Consider the following 26,392-nt stretch of genomic DNA (forward strand, 5'->3'; position numbering starts at 1 on the left):
CATAGCCCCCATACCTTAAGGTAAGACGTATTCTACGTCAAAATAAAATCGGTACTGTTTTTCCATTAGAATTATAAAATTTATTATATTTTAAGATTTCCATCAAAATGTTTTCAAAATTGAGTTTTATTATAAATAAAATAAGTTTTTACAAATATTTTTTCTTCTAAAAAACACCTGCGATGAGAGAAGAGTTTCTGCTTAAAAGAAATTTGTATAATTCGAATCAAAATATTGAGATATTTTGAGGTATTTTCAAATGTGTCTTGCTCACGTTAATCGTAATATCATTCCGAAAAATTTTGGCGGAAGCCTTAAAAAAATATAAATATCATAATTTTGGTGGAAAAGCTGCACTCTAATTTGAATATAAGAGACCTTACCACCTTACTTGCACAAAAAAAAAGTTCGCCGCACACCCCTGAGTCTAAAGTATTTTTTCAAGGCAATTTCGATTTTTATTTATTTTTTAGCATGCCTAGTGGTATGCTGCTTACATTTTGCAGTGACTTCGATGTACGAATGTACATCAAAAAATTTTTTATTTTTTTTTAATATTTCTACTGCAATAATCGAAATACTACCTTAGCAAAAGTGTAATTATTTTTTGTTGGGCTTTAATGTACTGGTATTAGGGCGGTACGCTAGGATGATAAGAACTGAGGTCTGGTGGGTAAATACTAGAACGGGCTTTAGGATCCGACTATAAATGCCGAGGATATGGCTAAACATGTAGAAAGGCTAGTAAAAAGGATATAAAAAAATTTATTTTCAAAATTGCCTTGCAAAAATACTTTAGCTTCGAAGGTGTACGGTGAATTTTTTTTCTGGTACGGTCTAATGTATGTATGTATGTCAGTATACATATAAAGAACGTCTAAGTGCCTCAGCTCTTCAACTCTTCATCGGTTTGCCTTAGTCCGCTTGTCTGCTTGACGCTTTTGGCCTGATTGTCGGCTGTATTTCACCCAGCCACACAGGCGGGTTAGTCATTCAACGCCCCGGTTGTCGGATGGTGCTTTTGTCTAAGTTTTGTTTGCTTCGCCAATTTCGCCGAAGGAAAAATTCAGTGCCCTTTAATTTGATTTTCATCAACTAATTAGTAGCTGCAGCAAAGTGGTCGTTCTGATAAATACGGACGTGAATATTTATAGACATACAGATGTACATACATAGATAAGTTTGTGTGTGCACTAATATGCTGTGATGCTCTAGAATAGACAGCCGGTTTTAGACGGATGTGCAATGAGTGACTCACCCAATAGAAAATACCGTGAGTAGGCTGTATAGATGTATGTACATATCTGTTTATGTATGTAGGTATCCACGTGGCTTGTTGTTGTTAATTATTGCGACAGTTTTGTGATTGTGAAGTATCACTCTTGCTATCGCACAGTGGGATGCCTCTATACAAAACATGTACATTTAAATTTAGTAAATATCTATGAAATGAAAAAGGAAAATATTTAATCATACACCATTTCTAACAAAAACAACATTAAAACCATTTATAATGTTTTTTCTATAAATTTTCAAAATTCGTAAGCCATTTTACCCAGCATAGCGAGTTTTAACGAGCTACTCTAAGGGCCTTGGAAACCGCTCGTAAATCTTCAAAAGTTGTCCAATAATTGAAGTTGAGGCTGAACTTCAATTGCAACTTGGAATAAGCTGGGTTTCATGTGGGTGCCGGAGCATTGTGATGTTAAAGGTAAATTGGCGAACCACGAACTTTGGAGCTTGCAATCGGTTAGAGCAAAATATGACAAAAACCTGCCAGGTATATCAGCAAATTTGTGATTGAGCTCGTGAAAACCGTTGGTGCAATAATAACACTCCCAAAATAACCATCTGTTTCTTAAAAAGGCCTGGAGGAATAAGTTACGAGCCTGTATATGACTGAGTACGCGACACAACCAATGTGGACGGCATTCGATTGCCACAGATGCGATATAATCGGAAGGCAGACAGAGCACATCTTGCTGTTTTCGATAGTACTTAATAGTTGTCCGTCGTTCAATAGACTGAGTTGGTACATCTTTAGGTCACATGCATACAAAAAAGTTCGCCGTACACCCCTGAGTCTAAAGTATTTTTGTAAGGTATATATAGAGAATGGTCAAGGTACCATTCCTTTTCTTCGATAAACTACTCAGATTCATCAAAGAGCATGGATAGTTTGCTGCATATTGTATACCTCAATTACAATGGCAAACTTGTCTGATTGCTTGGAAAATCTTTAAGGTTTCGGCCTACCACAAATTCCATCCATCTTATCCAGCCTCTTAGTTTACAGCGTCCAGCACGAATTCTCAGTTTATTTTTGGAAGACAAATTAGAAAATAAAATATCCTAAGTTAGAACCCCGTGAATGGTGTTACGACCTATTACAACAGGTTTGGCAGTTACAATTTTGCTTAGACGGTCAAATTCTTCATTTCTCTCCAGTGTTAAGAGCAGAAGTTGGGTATTTATAAGATTAAAGGTGGTCGTATATTGTCCCTTCAACCTGAAAACTTTGGCCTGCAGCAAAAAAAAAATATGTAGAAGAACTCATTGTCGGTTTTTAACCGCCGAAAACTTTCCGAATTGAAAAATTACACTTAAAAGCCAAATTTTTCCTGTAGAAAAGAAATTGGAAAAAATCCCTAAAAATGTTCGAACATTGCCATACATAGAATTAGTGGCAAGGGCTGAAATTAAAAATAATGTAAAGGCGATTAGCACCTGCTGGCATTTAATGTGAAACCGTTTATTGTCTATCGACGTATTTATGGGTAGCGTTTACTTACTTTTTTACTAGTTATCGAGTATTAATCGTTATAAAATTCGATATATTAATCGGTATCCGATAGCGTAGTCAAAATGTTTATCGATTTATTTATTGATACTTTGCGATACTCATATTATTGATGTTATCGATATTGCGTTTGGTCCGATGGACAATTCTATTATTGATATATTTTTCGATATTGTTATGCCTACTCTCTTCGCTTGCTACCGTACACGAGTTATTGTAGGTGCGTTCTTCTGCTCGGTAGGGCTATATAGCTCCTATCCTTGTTCCGAGTAATACCCGATAAAATTTTTAAAGGTAAACTTCTTGATCGAAGTTCGCAGATGTTTGCGTTAAATATTTAACGTTACTGGGGAAGGGGAAAGATAATGAAGATAAAGCTGAGATGATAGGCGCAGATGATGATGTGTTCACATCATATGTTGAAAGAAATTAAAATTAAATAAAATTGCAACACACTTGTCTGCCTTATTTTTACTTACATTTTTATGTACGTTTTGGGCCGTCATAAACGCTTTGCTTTGTTTTAAGATGAACTGATTTTAAAATATCAACAGATGTTGACGCCTCCATAAGTGACGAAATCTGGTACGGAAATATGTCCGATAAAAGCGTGTAGGTCTACGAAAACACTAAAAAACGTAGGGAGCTGTAATAAAACGCAGCATTTTCTTCTAAAAATACACAGCCACAATTTTGTTAATGCGTCTGCTTTTAATGCGCGATTTTGACGTACATATATGGATGTGTAAATATATATGTACATACATACTTACTTCAGTATGCAGATATGCTTGGACCATGGCGTATACGCAATTTGTACGCTCAGCGCGAAAAATACGAGTGCCTCCTTGCATTTCCTTAATAAATCTGAACCATTACAAATTACACTTTTACTGCCTTTTGTGGGCTTACAATTTTTGTAGGGTAATTTTAATTTTTTATTTCGAAAATATTCCGAGTACACCCATAAACACTTGCTTGTTTCATACGCATTTTTGCCTTATTGCCATTTTTGTTGAAAAATTCGCGAATTTGCTAACATTTCGCAGAGCTCAAGTGCTTTTGCCCTACATTTGCGCAAATAAGCAAATTCTAGATTTGCATACTGCGAAATGTGCTGGAAAAAGATAAATATTTAAAATTCAAAATAATTTAATGGTTTGTATAATAAGTGCATATACATAAATACATACATATACAGTGGCGGTCAAAAATGGATGAATGGTATTTCGTTTTTAATATATACAATGTTTTTCAAGCTGAAATTTTTTTGATATTTTTTTAATAAAAAATATGGTTTATGCTCTAACAAAAACCATATAAATCACACTTTCAAACTTTATACAGAACTTAGAAAATTTCCACAAATTTTTATCGCTTTATGCGCTTTTTAAACAGAATTTTTAGAAATTTTTAGGGTATTTAGAAAAAGTTTAATGATATTGTTGAGTCTTAACCCTTTCGGTAAAATTGTCCAATATATTGGACAAACTTTTTTTGTACTTAAAGCTCTTTTTTTCTTAAAGAAAAGCTTTTGTTTTTAAAATAACAGTTGTTTGAGAAAGTATATTATTCTTCTCTTACCGCATTTCTTTTACTGCATTTTCGGGATGTAGTTGATCGTATTTTTTCACAAAAGTGAAAAGTATCACAAAAATGGATACTTTGTGGTGCAACATATATGAACAAATTAACTATTTTTCCGTGGAATTGTGAGCCGAAAAATATGTTCAATGTCATTATCAGTTTTGAAATATAAAAAAAGAAAAATGATTGATATCACTTCCCTGTTTATAAATCTAGAGGACCACTGTCTAATATAATGTACGCCGACTAACGGTAAAACTAAGTGTTTTATAAAATTTTTGATTGTATTTTTGAAATCAATTAATCAAAATTAGCCGGTAAAGAAACTTTTAGATCTTTAGCTTCAGGGGCTGATTTTTTTTGTACTGAGAGGGTTAATTTACCGACATTAGGGTGGAACTTTAAGGTAATAAGAATGAGGTTTGGTGGGTAAATACTAGAAAAGAGTACGTGAAGTCAATGTACTTTGGAGCAACAATAGTCTACTGCAAAGAATATCGATAATTTAAGATCCGACTATAGATGCCGAATATATGAGGAAAAATGGTGAAAACGCAATCCCTACGTTCGGTCAAAAAATTTTTTTTTTCCAAATTGCCTTGCATAAGTTCTTAAGATTCGAAGGTGTACGGCGTTGTAGCTAAATGTACTTACAGAAAACGTCCATCATAGTAATTATAATACAATACATACATGCAACCAGGTGTTTATACCAACACTTTCGCTATCCATTTTCGTTGCAAATCACCAATTTACCTCACTTTTGTGACCAAATTTAGATTTTACGTGTCTACACACAAGCATTCAACAGTTTTTTTTTTACAATGAAGGTATTCACAATCAGCGTTCGATTGCATGCTTGAGCGTTAGTTCAATTTTCATTTTCAAATTTATTAGGAAAAAATGCTGAAAGCGGGACTGAGCTTGCCAGTTTCCATGTAGGAAAGCTTTTAAAATGAAAGTCAAAAGTGTTTTCATATAATTTCCTAACAAAAGGTAACTTTGAAGCATGGCACTGCCTTCTGTGAACACCATGTAGCAATTCGTCAAATACATACGCGCATAGCACAATTGAACAATTGACATTGACGCTTGATTTACTGTCGCCAATGATTTACTTTAACGCCAATGCACCTACAGTGTGCGGCTATTTTGTATGGCTGACAGNTTATTAGGAAAAAATGCTGAAAGCGGGACTGAGCTTGCCAGTTTCCATGTCGGAAAGCTTTTCAAATGAAAGTCAAAAGTGTTTTCATATAATCTCCTAACAAAGCGTAACTTTGAATCATGGCACTGCCTTCTATGAACACCATCTAGCTATTCGTCAAATTGAACAGCGCGCGTCTTAATTAACCGCTATCTATATATGCGCATAGCACAATTGAACAATTGACATTGACGCTTGATTTACTGTCGCCAAAATGCTAAACATTTTGATAGACTTTTTAACGCCAATGCACCTACAGTGTGTGGCTATTTTGTATGGCTCACTAAATAAATAATACAATAGTGTACGAGAAGTAGTAGTAGGTCAGTGTTGCGGCATGCCACCAAAACAATTTCCATTCAGCTTCTCTGTCAATGGTGCTCCATGTTTTTTTCTTCATTATTTTTATGATCACTTTTGCTAAAGATATTTGTCTGCAACATACGTACATATGTATGTAGATACGTTAGTATGGTAAATTTTTTCATTGCGTTGTTTACTTTCTATACATGACGCAATTCCATAGCTTACNTCACTTTTGCTAAAGATATTTGTCTGCAACATACGTACATATGTATGTAGTTGATACGTAAGTGTGGTAAATTTTTTCATTGCGTTGTTTACTTTCTATACATGACGCAATTCCATAGCTTAGACATGATTGCATTTCTATTTCCATGACTTCGCATGACTTCGCTGAGGCGCACAATTTGTATGCCACTAGTTCGCTACTTTTTATCGCTTTCAATTGCTATGGCTCGTTATTGTTGTCTACATATGTATGCTACACTGGATGACATGGACTATGTGTGATGTTTATTTCAGATATGGCAAACTTGATGAGATCTCAGCATGGGAAGATACAAATGAAGACGCTCATTCGTGTTGCTTGTTAAAATTGCAATGAAATTTAATCAAATCAAAATCAATTTAGCGTTAGTTCAATTGAGAAAAAGAAAAAGATTTTACATATTTTCATTAAAAAATATGGTGCTTATTGCTTGCACATATTTGCACTTTTGACCTGTGAAAAAAATACTAATTATTTATTCTTTGGTAAAACAATTATATAGTTTGAGTAAATTTTTTTCACACGAGCTCTTGAACTTGAGTGTAAGTACCTGTGCACCAACATAACTTGAAATAAATCAGCAGTAAGAATGGCTATGTTTCCTTCTAAGCCTTGTATTTTTTACTGCCAATTTTAACTTTGCCGTTAAAGCATATAGTTTAGGTGTAAAAATTATTCAAGGATAAAGAGCAAACTTATTGTTGACGAATATCACGAAAATTCACTGAGGCCAAGGCATTTTATTGCAATATTGCTGGCAATATTGAAGAATTCGAAGCTTAGTACCCTGTGAGGCAGGCAATTGGCAATAGAGCAAAATGATATTCTCGTTTGTGACTGCGGGCAGAAATTACAGACATTGGGGTGTGTTTAAAAAAAAACGATAACTGTCGCACTGGTTTGGCCGGATTTAGATCCAGCACACTGCGTGAGGTTCACCAATAACTTTATTGACCCAAAAACATTGACTTCGCTCCAAAAATAGTGTCACGCAGTGTAGGCCCATTGGGAGAAATTGGGTAATAGTTAAAAGCAAGTTAAGCGATACCAAGGAAACTGCTGAAAATGTTCAGGATTTCGGCTTAAAGTGGAACAGGCTCACAAACCAGGTCAATCAGAGCACTGTCGTGCGGTTGAGGAAGGATATAGAGAAAAAGTTGGGGCAGGATGTAAAAAATACCCAGAAATGTTCTAAAAATTCAGATTGTAACAACTTTTCGTAGAAATGGTATAGAATTCCTTAATATCACCTAATTCCTCAGCAATATTTACCCGTGCTCGACCAAAGTTTATAAAGTTGGTCGGCTGCTGGACAATATTTTTAGCGATTTTTCAATGCTTAACGGGCAATATTTGCAAAGAACATAAAAACCACAAAAAAGTAAACCCAGATAAGCAGTAAAAAGGCTTCACTGGATGGATGTTTTGCTAAGTTACAGTTAACCCTGCAAAGCATTAATTATCTCGGACACAGGATGAGCTCCAATAATTATTTTCGTGACTCTAGAAAGCCCAAAAATAGCACGTAATTCCTCAATAATATTTATCCGTATTCGACCAAAGTTTAAGATGTGGGCAAGCTAGCGTGACTTTGAGCGGTTTTTCAATGTTTACTGGGCAATATTTTTAGAGCACATAAAAAGCCCAAAAAAATAAGCCCAGATAAGTAGTTAAAAGACTTCGTTGAATGAATGTTTTGCTAAGTTACGGTTAACTTAGTAAAGTCTTAATTATTTACAAAATGGTCGGAGCAAAAAAAAAAAGGAAAAGTGGCCGAAAATAGCACACAATGAGCACAATAATACGAACAAATTTTTTTTTCATTTTTTCTTTTCAGCGCCGCTAGCTTGATTGAGCTACTTTCCACCTTTCCCAAATTTCAAGCTATTTATTCTATTTTGAGCTAAATGAAATATGTATAACAATTAGATATTGATAAGAAATAAAGTGGCACTTTTTAAAAAGAATCGATAACTGTAAAAATAATAAAAAAAAACTATATAGTATACAACTTACACTTTTTTTTTATAAAAATGAAAAAATCATAACGTCAAACCGAACTTCACGCAGGCGGAGCTGCGGCAAAAGCTAGTATGTACTATGTAAAAAAAAATTCAAGGTTATCTTCACTTCACACCAAAAACGCGCACATGTAAATTCATACAAACGTATCACTCCATTGGCTTTGTTTATTTTATACATTTGCAGTGTAGTTGTTTATATATTAAATTATCCAAGAATAAAGTTCTTAGAAATAAAATGAGATATAACTAGCACTTATGCATGTATGTACAAACACATGCACATACATATACCTAAGTACATACATAATATGAATTTCTTTCGGCAGCATCCAAATGATTATTACAACGCCAACTCAGCCTCTTAATAAACCTTTATTCAACTCAATTGCGCTACGGATGCGAGGTTGTCGCACTTTTTCATCTTCCGATGCATTCATTTGAAGCATGAGTAGTTCATCTGTAGTTGCTGTGCAACAGCCACTTACAGCCACAACCACCTTACTTCTACCTACTCTCACCCAATAGACAGACAGCAGGAAAACAGCACTTCCGCTCTGAAACGAGTTGCAGTCTGGCTAAAACTCAATTGCTTGTATTTATCAAACTCAAACGGGCGTTAAAAATTGCAGCAACGGCTAAGCGATTCAACCATCAAACAATTTCAGCAAACCGCCACCAGCTGTACAACCATACACATGTATTTATATGTATGTATGTGCACAGGTACATAGCAGCGCATTGGACCCCCTTAGAAACCCCCAGCCAGCTACCATTGCTTGTTGCTGCAAAGTCAATTTCGGTTGCGGTTGCCGTTTGTTTGTATGTAATGTATACATATGGGCCTAAAATATAAAACCTTTGCGGCAACAAAAGGTGAAATTTTTCCCTGCGTTTGTTGTGTTGCATTCTGTGGCAATAACCTTTGCCTATGTACCAGTCGCAGATGCTATGCATAGCCCCTTAATAATAATAGATAGTGGGTTATTGCTGACAGCGGATGCGGTTTCTGCTAATGGTTGACGGATAGCTTACTTCGTGGTGTTATTCCGCTAGAGATTTTGTTGTTTCTATTGTTGTTATTGTTGTTGTTGTATGCGAAGCCAATTCGCAGTCACGGTTGTTGAATTTTTTTTTTGTTGATTGCGTTGTTAGGTGGAAGAGTTGTTGCTACTACTATTTAAATTGGCATTTAAATTAATGTACGTAGTACATATTTTATCTCGAAATCTCAAAATTTTTGAACAAATTTGTTTTACATTTATTTATTTTTATTTTTAGATTTTATCTAATTAATCATAACACTGTGTAACAAATTTCAAAAAGTTGTAGGTGATGGGAATCGGAGCAACAGCATTTGCTTAAGTTGGCCAAATAATGAAAAAATGAAATGGGAACCAACTTTTACACAAATGCTTTGGTATTTCTGGCCACTTTTATTGAATGCAATTGGTCTCGTTCCCATCACTCTTTGAGTGTTGCACTGTGTAATGAATACAAACGCAGTAGCTGTTATGCACTTTTTTGATACAGATTTGTATGTATCATCACCTGAAGTCCGGGTGCAAAAAGTATGCATTTGTAAATGCATTAAATTTTAACAGATTTTTTTTTTAATGCATTCCTCAACGGCTCATCCGATTGTGTGCTCGTAATGGCCGCCTAGGTGGCACAGGAATCGATTTATTTGTGGAATTCATATACAGTGTGACCAGGTTAGCCTTTTTGTGGCTAGATTTAGCAATTATATTTTTGCTCTAGCCTCGTATTTTTAGGTCTAGCTTCGTGATATTTTTAAAGCTTTTTTAATGCTAACTTTCTCTAAGTAGTTTTCATCTTTTTAGTACTCAGAGTACAAAATCGATTTTATAGAAATGTTAAAAAATTTCGCAATGAACTTTCCACTTATCCTTATCGCTTTTTTTCTATGAACTTTCCACTTATCCTTATCGCTTTTTTTTCTACCCGCAAATGCCTGACTAATTAGACTAATGTTTGGATTTTGAAACAGCCAAATTGAAAAATTAATTGAATTGCAATGACACACTCTAAAAAGTACATGCGCATGTAAGACTACTACTGAAGAGTGTTTATTTTTCAACCAGAATATGTATAAATATGCGCCTAAGATTTGATTTTTGAACATGGGATGTTTAAAATATGCACATAAATTTAGACATGAAATGTTTAAAATTGCAAACATTTTGAGCGTAAAAATACATTTTATACTAATAATAAACATTAAATGCTCATATTTAATAATTTTAAAGATTTTATGTGTAAATTTGCTGTACGCGACAAATTTTGTATGTAAAAGTAAATATTTAGACAGAGTTTAATTTTATTAATAAGGTGTGTAAAATTGCGCTCTTTAGGAGAGAAACTGGTTACCTCTCGTTATATGCGTAAATTTAAAAAACATTTTTTTAGAACAAATTTTAAACATTTTATGTGTAAACTGTGATTTTGTGAACAATAAATGTTTAGAATTCAAAAAACAAGTTAGAAATCTGTTCTACGCCACACATATTATAAGTAAAAGTAAACTAGCAGTGTTTAATTTAATTAACACGGTATGTAAACTTGCATTCATTAAGAGAGGAAGCTGGAAATTCTAACAGCAAATCATATGCAACTACTTATGTTACTTCTGTTATAAAACCAGTCGGCAAACTAAGAAGTTTTTATTAATCGACACTTTTAGATAGGGATTTTTAGGTAAGCCCTTCTCTTTGGAAGACTTTCCATTAGCTCTGTTATTCGGAATCAGGAAAATTTAAACCGTCCGAGTACCGTCAACTTGAATTTGTAGAGGTGCTGTTAAATTTTTCGGCATAAGATTCATTTAAGCTTCTGTTTTCACTTACTCTAACTTCTTCTAACCTTTTTTAAGTCAATTTAACTTTAGTTTTTGTGTTCATCTGGTCACACTCGTCTTGTTTGATTCATCTAAAGAATGCATGCATGTATTTATATACCTCCTTACATATTTATATAATTTAAATTTAATATTTATAAAATTAATTTTTTCGGTCCATCCTAACGTAAATTGTCTCAAATATGATAAAATTTTAAAATAAAAAACGCTTATTCCTTAATATTAAGGCAGAAGTTTATATAGCGTTCCATTAAATTAGGAAATAAGCGACCTTCCTTTCAAGGTTTATCACATTTCAGGCTATTTTAAATAGGAAAGTATAAAAAAAATTTTTGGGTTAGGCCACTTCTGCTCTCATGGCCTCATATGTATTCGTACACATGCATGTATGTACATATTTATATAAAAACTTTCCTATGAATGTTGTTATAGACCTTGTGCTAAATTGAAACTACTAGACATTGATTACAAATAATTATGTGCATACATATGTACACACATATATGTTATAAAAATAAAAGGCGCTAAGAAATTATAATTACATACATATGTACATATAAACAGCCAATTAAACAAGCAAAAAAAAATATTTTAAATAAAGTTATCAGCTCCAAGTTCCAGCAATGAGGCGTAGCTAAAGCAATTTGCAAATCTTTATGCGGCCAATTTGGATTATAATAAATTAGTTAGCGCCAATTATCGTCTATGTATTTTCGTATAGAAACATTCATACTTGCATCACACTATGCGCGTTAATCATACTTTCTCTTATCAATTTTTATAATAGGCAACCGATTTAATTTACAAAAAAAAAAAACAAATGAAAAATTGTTTATGCCTTATTGTTCGTGTTAATGAAATAAATCAAATTCATGTTAAATTATTTTCATAGGTTCGCTGAGAAGAGTAGGATAATTTAATTTTTTTTTACGTAAAGTGACAAAGAATTTGTTGGGTTAGCAAAAACATCAGGCTGTATAGCTGAAAGCGATGTGTCAATAAGGAATATTTTTCGAAATATTTCGACCGCGCCATCTACCGGCTACATTTTCTGTAAGCATCCATTATTATCCACCATATGTCTTATTTCTTGGGACTTATGAATTCTGGCATTATCCTTAACTAAAAATGAATTTTGTAACTCTGATCATGGGCGTAGCTAGGTTGGGGGAATGCCCCAGCGCCCTTACTTGCAAGTTGTCCCATGGGCGTAGCCAGAATGAAATTTATAAGAGAGCTGGATAACATTGGATGATCACCGAAATTTTTGCCAGCATGTTCTCCTATGTTAAACCCCATAGAAAAGGCATTTTTGAAGGTGAAACTCCATGCCCGCTCATTATTAAGTGACACAATTACTGAGAGCAACATACATAGTTAGTGTAATTGAGGAAAGTATGGCACTAATTAGTCAAAATTACTGTGCGAACGAACTATGTTATGGACGAGATCATCCAATTTCCGAAAGCGGTGAATGGACAACCTCTTCATTAATTTCATAAACTATGATTTAGAGCCGCTTGCATCATGTCGGGTTAATACTTTCTCCGAGTTAAACATCATAATCGGCGTTATCGACTTCCTGTTATATGCATGGCGTCGATAACGATTCATTCATTTCATTTCATTTTCATTTAATTTGAAAAAAGGTTTCGCTTTATCTGAAAAAGGTTCCATTTAATTTGAAAATGGTTTCATTTAAACTGAAAATGCTATATAACAATGATAACTTGTAACTCACCGCTATCGAAGTCAAAATGTTTATCGATAACAATGTTAATTTATGCATTCCTCTATCGCAGTCAAACTATCACTGCAACAAGGAAACAACGCTCCAGAGTGCAACTCTTCAAACTTATCCATAAGCACTTCAGTTAGTGACTTATCTGTAAAAAAAAGTAAAACCATAAAAATAAACCACCAAAAATAAACTGAACTATAGCTGTTCTTTGTTATTTATTTTTCCGTAAGCATTCAGTTACATCTTAATTATCGATTTCCTTTACGGTTGAGTAGTCATTAAGTCGGAACAGCAGTTGACACTTAAAGAACAGATATACCTACATAGTAAAATGGCAATTCTATTCAAATTGAGCGTCTGAATGCGTTCTAATGAAAGGGTTATGCAATTAAATATACTTTAGTATGCAAAATTATAAATGCTTATACAACATCGTTACATTGCTACTACATATGTACAAACATATACTATATATTTGATATCCAAATCATTCTTAGGAACAGTCAAGGCAAAAACAGGAAGTAATTATAAGAAGTGAAGGCAAAGTAAAGCTCTAAAAGCGATGTAAACTATTCACATATACATATATATACATAAAGATAGCAATGAAATCTTAAGCAAATATTTGCTAAATGAAGAAATTTGTGGAACACAATTCGAGGCGGAACAGAGTTAAATTCGAAACTAATATAAAACTCAAAGCAATACAGATCTTTAAAACCGTCACGTGAAATATACAAAAATTAAAATTAAAGAATCCACAGGAAATATAGCAACTATATATCGAAACATTAGTTGAAAACGCCCTATATTAGAATTCGATTGAAAAATGCCCTATCTCAACGGAATATATATTGAAAATATGTTGGTATAGGACAGTTTTGAATCAGCAACTGGGATAGGGCGCTTTTGAAGCGAATTATGAAATAGGGTTTTCTTGAAAAGTTTTCTGAGATAGGGCGTTTTTCAATCAAATTCTGAAATAGGACGTTTTTGAAAAGTTTTCTGGGTCGATCTTCCACTCAGGTGCCGATATGCTCAACATCTGAGGCACGTCAGTCAGAAACGAAAGATGAAATTTAAATTATTTTTGGGAACAGATACACATGTATGTAGAATAGGGCTGCCAGACATCCTGGTTTTCCAGGATTTTTCCTGATTTAGACAAATTGTCCTGGTGTCCTGGTCCACACTTAAATTGTCCTGATTTTGCTATGAAAAAAAAGGTTAAGCTTTCTGTCAAATTGATAACGAAACGTTTTTTCTAACATGTTGAATATCTGACGAGCGTACCTTCTTTTTGTTTAGTTTATTTGGTTAAAATCTCGATTTTTTTCAGCAAATGCCAAAAATGTGCAAGTGCAAGTGATCGGGTACACGGCTGAAGGATCATACATAAGTACTACCCAGAAGGTAATTTCAGGAGCTAAAATCTCATCATAAAGGCCTTTCTTTTCCTTTCACCTTCACCTTTTGTATGGAGTGCAGTGGTGGATCCAGCGGGGGGGTTTTGGAGGTTAAACTACGTGTCAGTCAGTGGGGGACGCACGGGGGGTGTTTTAATATGAATGTATAATATGGCGTCGTTCAATGAAGCCGTGTACATACATATGTCTACCTTAAAATAAGGATATTTTTGGTTTCACCCTTCTAATTAATATCTTCTATAGGCATGTTTTATTCAACCATCACAAGCAAATAGCTAAATCTTGGTCAAATAAAACGAAATTAGCTTGCTTCCTATGTTAGCCTAATTTTGACAGTTGTTTGACTGCAAATAGTGTCAAAGTAAGTTTTTGCCTCTTTCTGATCGGCTGAAGGAAAAAATTTCTGAATGGCAATGCCTCTTGTTCAATATACAAGCCAAGATAGCTTTTCATAAGCCAATATAATTATGTTGGGTAAGTCCTCCATACAAAATAAGCTAATAGCTTGAATTTCTGGGCAAATAAAACACGGCTTATGTAGTTCTACCCGCATGAACTTACATATGTATGTAAATATGTATGCGCATAACCAGATGTGTAAATAAATAATTTGCAATCTTCGTTATCTGTTAGAGCAAATGACAATTACATACACATTAAATTTAAATTAAAATTGCAGACAAAAAACAACAAACTCATCCTACACTCAATTATTCGATAACAGCAAGAACTCCCACCACCAGCAACAACAACAACAACAACCACCCGAGCACTACCATTTCAATTGCTTTTATAACAATGTTTTGCAAGTTGCAAATACATATCATAATTTCCGTTCGTACATACAACTCTCCAACTCATTTTTAATTTAAATTATGGAACTCAAGTATCACGATTGTGGAGCCCATCGACACACACTGCTTAACCCCAATCAGCAATGAACCGTTATGTAGCTGCACCTTTGTTTTTTTTTTACTCCAGCGCTATTCAACTGTGCCAAAGGGAATACTCAAGCAAATATTAAAATACATACATAGTTATGTACATACTAGGAAATTCAATCCCGAAACGTTTTAACAACCCCGGGATTTAGGGATGCAAAAAATTCGTATCCCGGCATTACGGGATTTTTCGGGTTTTCGACTTTCACAATTCGTTGCATTTTGCAGTAGGCACACCTAAATAATCAAATCATTGTCGTCACATTTGATCTTACGCGCAGCATAATGCACCGTAGTAAAAGGGTCCGTAATTTAATGTTAAAATATTTTTATAGTATTCTTTAATATCTACATTAATTGTAAAAAAAATACTTCATCATATTTTCATAAATTTAATTTCCACAAAACGTCAACAAAGTACAATGAAGAACAACTACATATGTATGCCACACTCAAAGCGCATAAATACAACCAGTGGAATGTAATATTTTTATCTTTCCTTGCACACGCTTATTTTTATTTTTGCTCTCCCGAAAACTTTGACTTTTGAAAGTTTGACGTCAAATTGGCATTCAAAATTCATATTTTTTTTTTAATTTGACTTTGTAGGATGGTTCTTCTGAGAGCAATGTCAAATTCAATCACGCTGTGTTAAATACATTTTGCTTCCACCTGTTTTTAATGTTCCTTGTGTCACACTGTAATAGATTGTTGTGTTTTCAATTGCTACCAGATTTTTCATTTTTACACAGTTCTTGCACGAAATGTATTCGGTATTCTGGATATCGGGACTGAATGCCCTAATATATACATATTATGTGTGCAAATGTGCATTTGTGACAACCACCCTTTCCCTTACTCGGTCATACGTCATGTCGCTTCCATGCATGCACTCTATGTATGGAAATGTGTAATCGCTAAGTTTAAAGTCAGTGAATTGGTTTCATACTAGAGGGCTGCATGAATGCATTCAAAACGGCTTATGAATTATTCATATACAAAACGCATGAATGATTTTGGCTTCTAATTTTTTTGAATTTGAGTGAATAGCTGTTCTGAGATTTGTGTCGACATTACAATATTCAAACAATGTGAAAATAAATTGAATTGAAATAAATGACAATTTTTTGTATGAATATCCAAAAATATTTTTTCTATGCACATATGTACAAACATACATAGGTATGTATGTATGTATTGCTGCGCTCCCATTATATACGAAAAAACTTGTTTGTAGAAAAAAACTCTTACCGAAATGAGTTTGGATAATTTGAATGTTTTCTATTCATTCATTCACATTCTTCCATTTGAAGGTAGAAAATATAAAACAAAATGTATATTCATAACTTACAAAATTCCAAACGCTGAGTGTTTTGTATGTGAAGTAAAATATTCAAATCTATTGTACTCTGTTTAGCTAGAAGTTTAAATGAATTCATGCAGCCCTCTATTTCATACACAGCGGACTAATCCAATTACTGCACTGATGAATAACTTTTCACATGCCACATTTGATTTTATGCATGCAGATACATACATACATACATACAAATGCATATATAGATATATACATATGTACATATGTACAGTATGTATATGCATGTTTACAATACGAATGTGCATTTTTATATACAAAAAGTGTTATTTATCTTTTGAAATTGCACAAAAAAATTTTTTCTGTAGGAAAAAATTAGCAGAGAAATGTTTTAATTTCTTACATAAATCATTTCTGAATTGAGCGCAAATTTTGATTTTCACGGCGTATACTTCCTGTTTGTAATGACGCGAAAAGTTTTCCACCTGAATTGCTTTGAAGCGGATTTGCTTGGAAATTATGCCATACGCTTGCGGCTATCGCATCATCAGGTACAGTAGTATTTTTTATTTTTGCTAAATTCAGATAAATTTAAAATTTTTAACGATCGTTTTTTTAAGAATCGAAAAAAAAGAAAATGGCGGGCTATCTGGATAAAATTTTATTTTGAGTTTTATTTCGGTTGTCAAAAGTCGATTTGTGGTAAATATGCACCTAATGCAGTCATACTAATGGAGTGACCTACAGTAGTTAGTTTTAAAGATCTGAATAAGAAAGAAATCGAGATTTGGTCGTTCAAAAATGCTGCACACCTGTCCCGGAAAATTCGAGCACCCGCACCACTCGTTACCTAAGTGAGATTTTGAAACGGCAAGAATTCCATAGAGGAGCAAATGAAAAGAAAATGTGGTCCTGAAAGCATAAGAAGTGAAGTACTTATATTCCCAAGAGAAGAGTCGTCCCTTACACCGAGCCTTCGAATGCCAGCACTTTGCAGCTTATTTCTAGGTGAACTTACAGCTATGACAGTTGCTAGTCAGTGACTGATCCGCTCAGAACTGGCTTACAGACAGAAATTATATTTATATTCGGATAGCCAAGCCACAATTCGATCTCTGGAAAGCTCTGAAATGTCGTCGAAAAACCGTTACATCTTTCTAGGGAAGCAAGCGTTGTAGAGCCTTTAGTATGCTAAACTCCCAATTAGCGGAACTGATACGGACATATGTACCGAATGCGCGTTCGGAATGTGAGAAAAGAACTCATAATACCAACAACCGAGAGGTTGCCATCTCAAACCCACTCATCTAACACCCTGTCCATTGCTCCGCCCCTTTTGAAACTGCATATTTTCTAGCCTGGCGATAATAGCTCACATGTAAAATCTTCGCTGACCTCTAGTCACAACAACAATGTGGCTAAGAAATGACAGATTATAATTTTTTTTTGAATAGCGGTCAACTCGAGGGCAGTCAAAGGGAAATAGAGCTTAAGCCCCGACTCAATTTTCAGTACAAATTCTTCAGCTTGAAATCACCTCGTTAGTTCAATAATGGAGTCTGAGCTTAGGCTCAGTTTTTGTGCATGTGGACCATCATATCGATGTTTTTTTTTAAAGCAGAACTTCGAGTCTAATATTACTCAAAGGTATTTAAGACAGCGCTGGGTTGTGACTTCACATTTCTTCGTTTCACAAGTATACTGGCGCCAACGATTTTACCGGTGCAAAAAGCACAGCAATTGCATAACCTAAGAACCAGTCCCGCACTTGGTTGTTGTACTGCACGGTATAGTACATTTGCGCGTAGGCGAAAGCTTTTACACCGCCAAGTGTAATTAATGTTATGGTTGTCATTTCTCGAGGGCCATTTGCCTCTGAAGTGCCAACTTACGGCACATACGCATATACAAATTTAAAAACACAAATATCTTAATATTTATGTATATTCATTGAAATGGTGATGTTTTTTTAAAGATATTTAAAAGGAAGGATTAGGTGAGCTTTAAGTGCGTGTACGTTTAAAATACCGTTGTACTCTTAAGAGTATATACATAGGTGTTACAAATATGATTTTGATTTCAAAAGCAGAATAAAAGTAATGAATGAATGTATATACACATATAATAAATACATATATTTTAGCTCGTCTCGCGAAAGTTTCGTCCACTGCCGCCTGTGCTGATGAATAAAAAATTTTCTACAGAAAGTGTCTTACTAAATAGAATACTTTAAAATACATACGTTTTCGTTTAACACCCTAACTTAGCTACAGCAATTTTTAGCACGTTTAAGAGCAAGCGTTGGGTGTAAAATTATCCACCTTCCCTGACAAATATTGCGTGCGAAATTCACCCCAGCCGCACTTGTGTTGTCAACATTTCAAAAGCTTTTTACAACACTCAAGCAAATATGTACTTAAAGACACATTCACATTTATGTACAAGAGGGCGAACGAACCCTTCTTTCTGTCCAACCACGGCTGAGTAAACACAATTTTGATCTTTTGCGCGGTGTTTGACTTTGCCGACTGGCTGACGCGTTTTTTTTAATCTTCTTTTTACAATATTTACAATTGGATAACATATTTCACAACATTGTTTTGCAATTTAAAAGCGGATTTAGCTGAAGGGTCAGAGACTTGGTGACTCGGAATTGGAATTGAAGATATACGTTTTAAATGCTCACTAATTCTGAATTAATTTCAATTGCGGCGAAGGGTTTATTAAATTTTAAATAATCACGTAAAGGTATGGTTCTGGAGAGTTCGAAAGCGAAAAATTGATTGAAAGATTCTTAATTTCTTCCGATAAAATTTAGGAGTATCTAGTACAGTACTAAATTGTGAAAGCTTTTTTTGAGTCAAAGAGGAAGTAAATCTAATTGGAATAAAAAACTGTTGCCGCCAATCAGAAACATATCAAAAGCAACTAAAACTTTGACTTTGTTAAGTAAGAGGTGCATTAGGGTGGTCCTTAAAATATCACCACACAATAAATATGTATATCCATGAAAATTAAAAATTAAATATTTTAAGGCTTGAAATGGAATTTTTAACTGACTTCAAAAAAGAAGTAGGTTATCAATTCTTCGGAATATATATATATTTTTTTTTAATGTATGTTACCGCATAACTTTGTACCACGTTAACCGATTTCTATACTTCCTCTTTTTAGGAAAGGCAGTATCTTAAATGTGATCCCATACTAATTTGGTTTAGAAAAGATCATTAGATCATGAAGAAATTATTGGTATTTTAAAATATTCATATGAGAATTGAAGGCAGTATTGTTTTTACCTAAAAATTACTTGTTTTGAAATCTTAAAAGCTCTACAAAGTTTTCAACTTTCCATAGCTGGAGCTCAACGAGTTTATGAATTTATATGAATATCTTTCAATACCCTAAATTATATCTGGTCAAAGTCAAAATGTTGATAAATTTTTTCGGTTTTAAAAAACATTTAAATTTTTTCAAGCCCTGAAGCGACCCTTAAAAATTTTGACCTACAACAAAAAATTCATAACAGAATCGTTGCTATTAGCCGCGCTAAAGGTGGCTACATCGAATAGTAATAAATTTTTATTAAAATTTGAATTTGTTTTTTTATGTTGAACTAATGTTTGTAGATAAAAAAAAAAAATATTTAGACAAAACAATAGCATTTTCAGTTAGTATAATTTCGAGCGCCTAACCCTGTAGTGGAAAATCTTGGCCATAGTTATCGATCTTGGTTATAGTGAAATTGTTGTTACTGTTGTTCGAACAATGTAAAAAATATCCAACAAATTTTTGGGAAATGTTGCAAATGAAACCACTTCACAGAAATAAATGGTGTTTTGACTTTTAACTGATCCTCAGATATCTATAAAACGCTTTCGTACATTAAACTTGTTAGTGAAGTTTTCTAATTGTTAATTGAAAATTTTTCAATAGCGGGGAAAGCGAAAGTTAAAATGAAAAATGTAAATCTACTACGAAAAAATTGTGTTTACGCGTATTTTTCGAGTGCTTTATCGAAATTAAAGTTTTTCTTGAATTAATTGATCATAATCTCTTTGCTCATTGTATTTTTCTATTCTTATAAATATCTGTATGTACTTACATAGCCATATCCCTCATTAAATCTTGGGTGAAAAGGACGATGGTGTCTAAATTTTAAAGAAAACGACCTGCTCCTTCGCAACGTGCTGCAGTCTTCTTTACTCAGATAGAAATATATAAAACTGAAAATAATTTCTTATATATATACATTATTTGTAGTGCTTGTTTAATGACTCGTACTTACATATGTACCTGAACACGTTTAAAGCTCTTTACATGGCTTTCAATTTGTTATCATGCCCCTGGGCGATTTTTACCTATTTTGGGAGTGAACGTGCACCGAAACATATGTTTTTTATACAAACAAATGTACGTGGATTTTTGCGAATTAGATGCGCCGTAAATTGTTCAAAATAAAAATTGAAAGTGTCGGAATGGTCGGCTGCCTGCCATCACACCTCAAATTAAGGGCAAATATGTCAGCTTAATTGAAATTTTATCACTTTGCCAATATCGTCGACGTAAATGTCATTAGTCAATCTGGTGGTGTGGATTACATAAATATATTTATTTATACATCAACATACATATGTATCAAGCGCGCAGTCGTAATGCTTCCAACGTTGAGGCACACGTTCTACTTTGACCTAGAAAGAAATTAGACGGGATCAGGTTACCAGTCAACACACCAGGCATATTCACATTTAGCAAAACGATAAAACTGACGTGATGTTAACAAATTTCGTGAAATTGATAGCTACCGTGTAGAGTTAAATGTAAACAAGTCGTAAATAATATTACTACCTACCTACTCTAAAAAAATAAGGAAAAAAACTAAACTTCACTACATTCTGATACAATTGCCGCTTTTGTTGAGCGAGTTTGTTTGTTTACCTTTACTTGTAAAGTCAAACTTCGAAAATGTACATAGCTACTCTCTTGGAAAGTCCAGCTTTTCGGAATGTGCCCTTTTAAGGAATTTGGAGGCGTGAATCTTTGGTGCTTCTAATATTTTCTCCTACTTTATTTTATTTATTTTTAACCGACTTCAAAAAAAAAAACGCGGAAGGTTATTAATTCATTGGAATATCGGTGGTATCTCAACGGTGGTTCCATACTAATTTGGTTTAGCTTTGATCGTTGGATCTTGAAGAAATTAACGGTGCTCCTAAATATTTGCTTAAAAAAAAATTCTGTGGATTTCACTATCAATTCATATGCATATTTTCGCATCTTGTTCTTTACGGAAACATTCCCGAATCCTTTGGTCTCATTTTGTTCCCTTAAAACTGCTTTCAATACTTTTTCCCCCGTTGGCTCTTTTGTGTAAATGTTCTTGACATTACATTTTGGTAACTGTTTCTGAGAAATAAATTTAAATTTTTTTCCTGCAGGGTATTAAACTTGTATGTACTATGTATGTACATATGTGCATCAAATTACTTTCGCCTGGTGCAAAATGGGCTGGCGAAATAGTGCCGAAATATTTTTTTTGCTATGAAAAAAAAACGTTAAATTTATACATATGTATGTATTATTACAAATCTACACATAAATTGTCAGTTCGAATAGTGTTTTACCTTGCATGTTAATACACCTGTACTTGCACATATATACATATATTGGAGCCGTTGCTTTGGTATGCATACGGTGACCATTCGTACCGATTTTGGCGGAAAAGTACCGATTTTGAGAAAATTGTCCCGCTGATTTTTATTTTTTTTTAAGTCGGGACGTATAAGTGTCCCGTTTTTTTCATATTTGTACCGATTAAGTCATATTTTCAGTGTTTTCTTCATTCATTTATGAAGACTCTCGCTATACTCTGGCTCAAAAACAATTTTTCGTACACACGAGGCAGCACTTTCGTTATCACAAAGGACATAGAATATAAGGGAGCCATGAACATAGCATCCTTACTTTCTATGATTTTTGGTTATGTTTTATTATGTCAAACTGGTACTTTCGCTATATTGCAGTCTATCACTCCTGTCTGAACTTTTGGAAGGTTTTTATAATTACACGATGTTACAAACTAAAAAGGATCTAACGAACTTTTTAAGTGATCTAGTAAAGGTCGTAGATCTGGCCGAGTAATTCAGGTAGCTGTTTTCAAAATTTTTCTAACACTCCAATTCTCAACTTATTCTTATAAAACCATTTTCGCATGACTTCCGACACTAAAAAATTTTGGGTTTGCTTATCAAACATTTCATGAATATGAAAAACTTAAACTGTAGATATTGTGGCAAAAATATAAATAGGCAAGAGACATTTTAGCATTTTTTGGCTATTCCCCTTTCGATTATTTAATGTTCATTATTTTTTTATGAACGTGAAGCTCGTTATCTAACAAAGACCATGTACAAAAATTAGCTAATGGCGATTTCGTTTCTACAAAAAAGTTGCCTGCCCATCGCCCTCTTCTTAGTGTTTGTACGTAGAGGGCAAAGAGAAGGTTGCATTTTTTAGTAGAATTGAAATCTGCATAAGTTCGACAAAGTTTCATCAACATTTTGAGCTTTTTAATTAGATTTCCTAAGTAAGTAGAACTTACTGTTGATTTTTGGAGTTTTTTTTTTTGTGACAGGTGTTGCTCATCTTCTTCATATCAAAAAAGTTTAGAGCATACTTTGTATGGAAGAAAATTCGGGAACAAAAAAATGGCAAAAGTCAAGAGTAAGTCCAAGCTGCTTCAAACTTGCGCTTTGATTTGAATGGGCAACAAAACTACATACTGAAAACAATTCTACAAAATCGGATTAAAATGTTTAGAATTTGAATCAACATTTGTAAAAAAACAATTCTACAAAATCGGATTAAAATGTTTAGAATTTGAATCAACATTTGTTAAAATTCGTCGAAATTTTAAAATTATGATTTAGATGGTTTGTTTTTAGATAGTAAGCTATATAAATTTTCATAAAAAACAATGCATTTTTTTAAACAAAGAAAATAAGCCAAAACTTGCCAAAAAGTTTCTTTCCTATTCATATTCACGCCACCGTATATATTGTGTGTAAATTTCTTTCTCATTATTTTGTTGTAAATAAGATTGTATTAAAAGATGTTATGACTTTTTATTCTGAAAACAAAATTGTATGTTCGGATTCGCTGCTTTAGAAATGTCCCAATTTTTGTCCACAGCAATCTGGTCACCGTAGGTATGCAACTACGCCAACATTTAATAGCTTGCGCACGAAATCAAAAATATCCGACAAAATTTTATGACTGAAATTAATCAGAGTTAAAGCAACTTTTCCTTTTCCTTCTTAATGGTTTTCCATTCTTGGTTTTCTTTTTGAATATTTTTCGAACACGAATGTCTTTAATAGATATCCGTACAAAAGAGAAACATATGAAAAAGGAAAATTTGCATATCGGTACATATGTACATATATACATACATATGTATGGAGAGACAGACATAGTCAAATATACATAAATATATATATGTAGACGTTTAAATTATGCACTCATAAAAGCAGAAATTCATATTTCTGCGCTACACCGTAAAAAATAAAAGTGTTATCTTTGAGCAAAGATTGCTTAGATTTTCTTATATATTTAGGAACTGTCTATATCACGTCGGAAGCAAGAGAGCAGGCAGCTGGGTAAAGCCGACATGATAGCCCAGCTATTTCCCCTTCGAAATGGAAATAACGCTCATGGGCTTTATTTTTTATTTTTTTGGAAATAAAGCCCATGGGCGTTATTTACGCGGGCCTTATTGCACTCCACCGCAAAACTTTTCGCATGGATATTGCTTTACAGAATTGCTTCGCCTAAAACTTTGACGCCGAATATAAACATTGTTCCGTCGTTGTCACCCACTCAATATGTATTAACCGTCTGCCTCAAAGTTGGAACTAGGTTACTTCAGCGGCTTAAGTGATACATGCATTGGAAAAACAATTAAAAATGGGCATTGTTACAGAATACTGCAAATAATTTTATGTTTCCAATACAAGACACAATCAATATTTTGGCCGCCAGACAGTTATCCCTTCTATATATATATTTTTTTTTTTGGAGAAAACCCGGTTTCGGTGTTGTCCCATCTTCATAATAACGAGTATAAATGCTAGCTGGGTAGCTTGTCTTCCGAACATTCGATCGGTTAAAATCCGAATATTTCAAGAAAACAACGCATGCTGATCTAGAGGGACCTTTAGCTGTCCAAAGCATTATTTAGGAGGTCTGAAGTTGTTACCGACAAGTATTAAAATGCCAAATGCCCTCTATTTCACCGCATCCTACCTTTTTAAGTTATATTGCTAATCATTCCTGACGCACTTATTTTGCAATAAAATTTCTCACAGTGTTTTCAACCACATAAAGTCTTATCGTCAATATTTCTTTCTATTTCAGGTCAACACAATAGACTACAAAAAGTTTGAGGCATTTTCGAAGTTTTGAATATATTAAACTCAGCCAAGGTTGCAAAAACAAGTGGAATATCAAAAATAAACAAATAAATAGAATAAACACCGGGGGGAAATCAGAACATCAATATAAATACATACATAGGTGGACAAACACACCCAACCAATCATGTCAGCTAGAAGTCATCCACAAATGGCACCACCGCCACCACCTCCCAAATCAAACAAATCCGTCACCGCCAATGGTACCACACCATACGAAACGTATGCAGCAAATGGCAACGGCACATTCGCGAATGCCAACGGAAATGGTAATGGCAGCGCTACTGGCAGTCGCAGTGGCAGCATATCCTCGTTGACAGACAACAATCAGGGTAGTCTGCTGCGCCACAATCAGAACGTCAATGGCCGTAGGTCGTGTCACACGCCACCGCGCACTGATCAAGAGCAAGTCGTAATGACGCCCAAAGGCAAAACAGCCAATAGTACTGTTATACTGATCGAACGCAAATTGGTCGATGAGATAAATGAGCGGGTCCATGTTGCTGGTGGAGATCATACAGGCATCATAATCAATAAGGATACAGTTAGCGGACAGAAAAGTCAAAGTATACCAGCACAGCTGTCGTTGGAGTTTCGTGTTTTCCTCGTGAGTGCCAATACAGGCAAACATTCACAAGAATCACGAACGCTGCGTTTCTGGTTCCGGCAATGGTTGCGCAACGACGAGAAGCAGGCACAAATTGCACAGGACTTCTTCAAGGAGTTGGTCAGTCCGAAAGATTTTCCAAGAGGTAAGTGAGTGAAGTGTGTGAGTTTGGGGGGGTCTGTGTGCGGGAGTGATGGTGAGTGAGTGAGGAAGTGATTGAATTAGCGAGAGTCTTGTGTTTTCGAGTGCATATAAAGTTTTAGAATTCTTTTGTTCTTTCCTTTTTTACTTTGCAGATTATGTTGGTTTCATTAAAAAAATTATGAAACTGATGCAGCGCGGCTACGATGAGATACAGTCATTGGAAATCGAATTGCGCATATTGGAGGAAACGGCAGAGCCACCATCACGACCGCGTAAGTAACTAATCATTATGGCACAAGAAATTTTACCTTTTTTGGAGTTTATTTAAACCACGAAATTTTTATACCCAATGCAATTAATAGTTAATTATGAGGGCGCTAAAATTTTGTTCATGTCTAGGTTTTTCGCAGCAATTAAAGCACGAGATCTAAAGGGGATAATTTCTGCATGACCCAGAGAGCGCGTTTACAATGGCGGGATTTTATACAGAAAGAGGAATAATCGTTAATACATTCATCAGAAAAAAATGCTGGTCAGCAGCTATAGCTTTCGATCGAACCAAGATTTTACGAAAAAAAACATTTTTTAAATAATTGTACTGGTCTACAATCGATTTCTCAGGGGTTGACACTTTTATTTCACGGGAGTCTATTTATCAAGCATCCCTCTTGCGAAGTACCCTTAA

The 26,392-nt window shown here is 34.2% G+C and overlaps 1 protein-coding gene across 2 annotated transcripts; it reads left to right on the forward strand.

Moving 5' to 3' along the window:
- Positions 1 to 1,254: 1,254 nt before the first annotated feature.
- On the forward strand, positions 1,255 to 26,176 carry LOC108374903 (uncharacterized). Of its 2 annotated transcripts, none has more exons than XM_017630947.1 (3): positions 1,255 to 1,273; positions 24,901 to 25,708; positions 25,860 to 26,176. In XM_017630947.1, the coding sequence occupies exons 2-3, from the start codon at positions 25,084 to 25,086 to the stop codon at positions 25,985 to 25,987; spliced, it is 753 nt and encodes a 250-aa protein (XP_017486436.1). In that variant the 5' UTR covers positions 1,255 to 1,273; positions 24,901 to 25,083; the 3' UTR covers positions 25,988 to 26,176. The 2 variants fall into 2 exon arrangements, with proteins under 2 accessions (XP_017486436.1, XP_017486435.1); XM_017630946.1 differs by lacking the exon at positions 1,255 to 1,273 and adding an exon at positions 15,575 to 15,654.
- Positions 26,177 to 26,392: the final 216 nt, after the last annotated feature.

This window comes from Rhagoletis zephyria, unplaced genomic scaffold, assembly GCF_001687245.7.
Source record: "Rhagoletis zephyria isolate East Lansing unplaced genomic scaffold, Rhagoletis_zephyria_1.1 Rzeph_scaffold_08253, whole genome shotgun sequence".
NCBI classification, from domain to species: Eukaryota; Metazoa; Arthropoda; class Insecta; order Diptera; family Tephritidae; genus Rhagoletis; species Rhagoletis zephyria.

Excerpts from the sequence above, each read along its gene's own strand:
- LOC108374903 (XM_017630947.1), top strand. The coding sequence starts at position 25,084 with ATGTCAGCTAGAAGTCATCCACAAATGGCACCACCGCCACCACCTCCC. Across the intron at positions 25,709-25,859 it reads TCCGAAAGATTTTCCAAGAG|ATTATGTTGGTTTCATTAAA; the intron begins GTAAGTGAGTGA and ends TTTACTTTGCAG.